This window comes from Phragmites australis, chromosome 7, assembly GCF_958298935.1.
Source record: "Phragmites australis chromosome 7, lpPhrAust1.1, whole genome shotgun sequence".
Lineage (NCBI taxonomy): Eukaryota > Viridiplantae > Streptophyta > Magnoliopsida > Poales > Poaceae > Phragmites > Phragmites australis.
Genome location: NC_084927.1, coordinates 15,669,550 through 15,675,281, shown reverse-complemented (window position 1 = coordinate 15,675,281; position 5,732 = coordinate 15,669,550). Strand labels below are relative to the sequence as shown.

General features: G+C 46.6%; 1 protein-coding gene across 1 annotated transcript; it reads left to right on the top strand.

Moving 5' to 3' along the window:
- The first annotated feature begins 480 nt into the window (after positions 1 to 480).
- On the top strand, positions 481 to 2,252 carry LOC133924027 (small ribosomal subunit protein eS27-like). Its single transcript, XM_062369382.1, has 4 exons — positions 481 to 590; positions 731 to 832; positions 983 to 1,011; positions 1,903 to 2,252. The coding sequence occupies exons 1-4, from the start codon at positions 588 to 590 to the stop codon at positions 2,027 to 2,029; spliced, it is 261 nt and encodes an 86-aa protein (XP_062225366.1). The 5' UTR covers positions 481 to 587; the 3' UTR covers positions 2,030 to 2,252.
- Positions 2,253 to 5,732: the final 3,480 nt, after the last annotated feature.

Sequence of the window (5,732 nt, the reverse complement as noted above, 5' to 3'; positions counted from 1 at the left end):
TTATTTTGGCATGCAAAAATTTGTCTTAGGTGCTGTGGCCGGAAGCCAAAACCGACATTCCAGTTCAACGAAAGGCCGCGAACGTGCCGAAGGCACGGTGGTAAGGCTCCAGCTTTGAGCCGAACCTACTCGGGCTTCAAGTCCGGTGACGCACGGGGTTCCGATTTATTTCGGATTTCTTCAGTTTCTTCGGTGTGGCGCTACGGATTCTCGATGGGTCCTGGTGATCTTTAGATGGACGTTTTCTTCAAACTATATGTAGTTGTAAGGCTAGCTTGTGCGTGAATTAGGTGTGTGTAGAGTGGGTGCGTGTATAGAAGGTGAGTACGCGCGTTCATGCTATACTACAGCTGTATTCAGCGGTGAAGAGTAAAAAAAAAAAATTCAACTAAAGGCCAGATGAACAGCAGCACCGGGATGAACGGTTCAGATTCACCACCTTCACGTATAAAGCACTCACATCCCCATCTCCAGAGGCCCCCTTCCAGCCCTAGCCGTACCCTTGTCCCAGCGCCGCCACCTCGCGCTCGCCTTCGCCCCTCTCTCACCTCCAACGCGAGAGCGCCCAAAGCCACCGCGTCTGCAAGATGGTACGCCGATTCATTCCACAGTGTGTTTTCCCTCTAGATTCCGATTCGGTTTTGTCTGTTTTGTTGCTCGTCTGATCTGGTGCGCAGCTTGCTTTTTCTCGCGGTTTTGCCTGAGGCGTTTGTGTTGTGGATCGGAGCAGGTACTGCAGAACGACATCGACCTGCTCAACCCGCCGGCGGACCTCGAGAAGCTCAAGCACAAGAAGAAGCGCCTCGTCCAGTCTCCCAACTCTTTCTTCATGGTACGTGCTCTTGCCCTTTTTTCTCTCTTTCTGCGTGATGGAATGGTGCAAATCACCTGTGATCTTTAGGAGCTTGTCCTCTCTTGTGTCGTCTGATGGGAGACCGGTTCTAACTGTATGTGCTCTGTGTTTCTTTTTTCATTTGTGCAGGACGTCAAGTGCCAGGGCTGCTTCAACATGTAAGGGTTCTTGATCTTCGAGCCTTCTGTTACTGTAACTGCAATTTACAGCGATGTTACTTTGTTGATTCTTGTGGGATTACTTAAATTATGACGATAGTCGGTTGCTTTGTTTAGAATGGTCTAGAGGTAATTAGGATAAAGAGCTTGTTGCTTGCTTTGTTTAGAATGGTTCAGAGATAATTCACTTAAATTAGTTTGAGGCAAATTACATTCCCTGTAATTATGTTACAGAGGTCTAGAGGTTGCGTCCATCTAGTGATTTTCGCATTGGTTGTGGTTGACCTGATCTGGTAGTGCTGTGTCATTAGTTTTTCCCGAACAGCTTACAATTCTCAGTTTGCATCCTACTTGATAGTAGCAAATTGGCTTGGGATTGTTAGAAACAAAGTTATCAACATCTTGATTCATGTTGTAAAATCTTAAAATTTTCTACTATCCATGATTTTTGGAACAATAAGGTCCTAGGTAGAATCGTAATTTGGTACACTCTTCATGTTGTTATGATTCTAGCAAAGGTTTTGCAGGATCATCATCTCAATTTACATTCAAAGATTCTTTTTGATAGTTATGGAAATGGGATTTGTTCTTGGTTCACCCTGCTGTTTCGTTAGTTTCCAGTCTTGACTGATCCCACCCTTTGATCAGTTGACACGGAGATTACACTTGTTATGTTGTTGACAATTCCATAGGGTTATGCCAGTTGCTTGATTGCATTTGTATCTGGCTACATTGTGAAGGACTATGAGTCAATCCCTATGAATTATGATCTATCTTGTCATTTTTCTTGATCAAGAAGACTTGGCTATGCTCTGATAAAACACGGATTGTTTCAATTTTATGACATGGTGCAGATGGTCGATGCATTAAACTCTGTTTGTGTGATTTCAGAACCACTGTGTTCAGCCACTCGCAGACTGTGGTGGTGTGCCCAGGCTGCCAAACCGTACTCTGCCAACCTACAGGGGGGAAAGCTAGGCTCACGGAGGGCTGCTCCTTCCGACGGAAGGGTGACTAGATCCTGTCGGGAAAATGATTTTCTGCCGAGCCTCTGTTTACCTTTCCAGGATATGTACTGGTTGAGAATTTTGTTAATTATGCCTGTTTAGCGTCCTGAACGTGTAAACCAACACTTTGTGTCAGTAATCTACTAAGTGTTCTGGGTTACCCCTAATCTTTGTTTAATTTTGTCGAGAGTTAATCCCTGACAATAATTTTAAGTGAAGGGTGTTGGTGTTTCAGCGTTCGGTGAAAACGTCGGATGATGTTTGTGCGGACGGCAAATTTAGGGATGCAGGGAGGTTTACAAGTTCATGTTTTTTAAGAATAATGGTTGGAGGTTTACAAGTTCATGTTTTTTAAGAATAATGGTTCTACGTCATGTATATTGTGTTATAGAAGATCTTAGGATGTTCTAGCTATTTATTTGATTTGATTTGCTGTTTTTTCTACAAACATGGTTCTCATCCTTTTATATAGTAGGAAGGAACAAAATTTACATATAAGTTCAAACAGAAGATCTTCATCTTTGTAACTTATCTTTGTAACTTAAGCCATTATTACGAAGGATAAAACATGTCTATTTGCTCTAAGGGCTGGATATGTTTCATCTTCACACGTTGTAAGTCTTGTCACCCCATCCCGTCTTGGTGCTTCGCTTAAGGAGTTATCCACTTGTTTGATTAGCTTGCTGACAGCGCCGCATCTGTTGTGTGATGTCGTATTGGTCTACAAAGTCCCACCTCGTAGTGACGTGACATTGTTCCTTCACGCTGTTCACGACGTTGTTCGCTGAAGAAGGCGTTTGGGGAAGAAAAATACTTGAGTAGATATCAATAAATTCCTGTCTTGGTGCTTCGCCTGCTGCTTACGTGTGGATTGTTTGATCGGCCTGCTGACAACGTCTTATCTATCGTGTGACGCCATATTGGTCTGCAAAGCCCCATCATGTAGCATTTAATGCTACAGGATGTGACACTGCTCCTCTGCGCTGTCCATGACTTCGTTCGCTGGAGAATGCGTTTGGGGAAGAAAAAAACACTTAAGTAGATATCAATAAATTTGATTGGATAGGTTGTGTAAGATCCGACCCTGTGATCAGTAGGGTTGGTCGCGAGTTAATGCGATATTGCAAGGAGGTTAGTCATGCAAGCCTTGTACTGGTCGTGATAATCTTACCCTGGTTACGCGACCGATCAGTTTTAGGAAATATACATCTCTGACCGTTATATCCCTCACGAGGCCCGTTCGCCTGGGTACCCCTATACTCAATATACCGACAGTAGCCCCTAAGCTTCATTGTGATCGTGGATCGGCCTGGCCGTACCACTTGGCCCTGGGCAAACGTAGTCCGCCTAGCGAGTGATCGTTGATGCCATTAGTCCTCATAGTTCAAGTTTGAACTTTATGTCACGCAGGGAGGTTTAAGTGTCCTGAGAGAAAAAAAGGTACGAGAGAGATATTGATTGCTGCTGGACCTGAAGGATTCTTGGTTCCTTTTGTGTGCCCCCATGAGTTTCGAGCGGTTTGAATGCTGTGGTGGTTAGGGTGCCGCTGTGGTCTTTTAAAAGAGGAGTGTTTGATGGCCTTTCGAACCATACCCTCGTTTTTCCTTCTTATCTTCAAGCTTTTAGTGTCTAGAGACTGTTCGCTTCCATCCTGTCTCGCGTTCTGCTCTGTAGTGTCGGTAGGCCCTGAGGTCATGGCATACTCCCGTCCTTCATCACTGGAGAGGTCAATGATTTCGGAAGGCTCGGTGAGGGTCGAGTCGCCTCCGATGCCGGGGTGCCTCTAGAGACACTTGATGTCGTGGGTATGCTTGCAAGGTTGAAGCCAGCGACCATCATACTTTCATCCCTCCAAAGAGGATTACCCCCTGCTGATCCGTCTCGATCTCCTGCCCGGGCGGATCCCTTGGCTAAGGTCATCGATATCTCCGATGACGAGGAGGAGATCGACTGGGACCTTCTAGAGAAGGAAATTGATGAAGAGGAGAAATTGGAGACGAAGCAGAAGGAGGGTCTGTCGGGGGTGCCGGCACTGGTCAGCAGCTCCAATAGGGTCTTCGTGTCGGCTGCCTTCCTTGGCCTTTATACAGGTCGTCGTTCGATCCTCGGAGTGGTGAGCTGCCGCTCCAAGGATGAGTATAAAAGGTTCCTTGACTCGTCAAGGGCAAACAGGGATCCCGTGCTCTTGAGCTTTTGGAGGTGATGGATCCTCCCTAATTGCGGGAATTCGGGGGATCCTTTCTGTCAATTTTGCACTAGCCACGCTAGTCAGGGAGGATAGGGTAGGCATGTAACAGAATTGTCTGATCGGATGTAACTATTTGGTTTATAACTTAACCTTTCCATGAATAAAAAAGCGTGGTGGTTGGACGCCTGTTCTTGTTCTATTCCACACGCTAGTCAGGTTCTTAGTGCGACGAACAAGCCACGGCTCAGCAAGTCCATTAGGGGCGAGTAACGCTCGACCCCAGCGAGGACTTGTGGCCTTGTGGTTGTCTTCGATTGCCTGGTCGTTTGGCATCTTGGTTACTAAGTTCTATAGCGGTCGTCGAGTGTGGTCGCGTACTATGGTCGGAGAATCCATATGTTAGGAGCCCGCAACTGGTTGTGAAGTCCTACAAAACAGGGAGTATGGTCTTTTTGAATTTAAGAACTTACAAGTTGTATTCATGCTCGTCCGGAAGGTCCTACAAACTAGAAAAATAAGCTTATCTTCGAGCGACCCTACACATAGAACTTGCGCAATAGGGTGATGTTCCAGGAGTTGTGTAATTCACGGCCATCCTCTATGGCTAGCTTGACCGCGCTAGGTCGGGTGATGGCGACCACTTTGTAGGGTCTTCCACTTGGGAGAGAGTTTATTCCGACCTGCCTTACTTTGGATTTGCCTAAGGATGAGGTCTTCTACGACTAGTGTTCGCTTCCGCACCTTTTGGTCGTGATAGCATCTGAGGCTCTGTTGATAACGGACGGCTCGAATTAGAGCACGATCGTGGAACTCTTCGATCAGGTTTATGTCATCCTCCCGTCATGCCACCTGATTGTTATTTGAGTAATTGAGGACTCGTGGTGATTGAAGGGCGATTACAGAGGGAAGCATTGCTTCAGCGCCAAATACTAGGAAGAAAGGGGTTCCGGCTGTGACCTAGCTAGCGGCTGTTTGCAGCGACTAGAGTACTGTGGGGAGTTCGTCCACCCAGCACCTCGAATAGCTTATAAGCTGGTTGAAGACTTGAGTTTTGATCCCTTGCAGTATCATCCCATTCGCCCTTTCGACCTGTCCGTTGCTTTGGGGGTGAGCCACAGACGTGTAGCAAACCTTGGTTCCGATCTCTTCGCAGTAGTCTCGAAAAGCACTACTGGAGAATTGAGTTCCATTGTTCGTGGTTATGCGATTTGGATTGCCAAACCGCACTACCAGCCCTCGTATGAACTTAATCGCTGCTGTGGCGGTGATCTTCCTAACGGGCTCGGGCTCGATCCACTTAGTGAATTTGTTGATTGCCACGAACAGGAATTCAAAACCGCCTGGGGCTTTAGGCAATGGTCCCACGATATCGAGCCTCTAGACAACGAAAGGGCAAGATAATGGTATGGTTTGCAGTGCCTGTGCCGGTAGGTTGGTATTTCGGTCGTGGTACCGACATGACTCGCACTGTTTCACTAGCTTATAGGCATCCTGGAGGGCAATGGGCCAATAGAATCTTTACCAAA

Excerpts from the sequence above, each read along its gene's own strand:
- LOC133924027 (XM_062369382.1), top strand. Across the intron at positions 833-982 it reads CTCCCAACTCTTTCTTCATG|GACGTCAAGTGCCAGGGCTG; the intron begins GTACGTGCTCTT and ends TCATTTGTGCAG. Across the intron at positions 1,012-1,902 it reads TGCCAGGGCTGCTTCAACAT|AACCACTGTGTTCAGCCACT; the intron begins GTAAGGGTTCTT and ends GTGTGATTTCAG.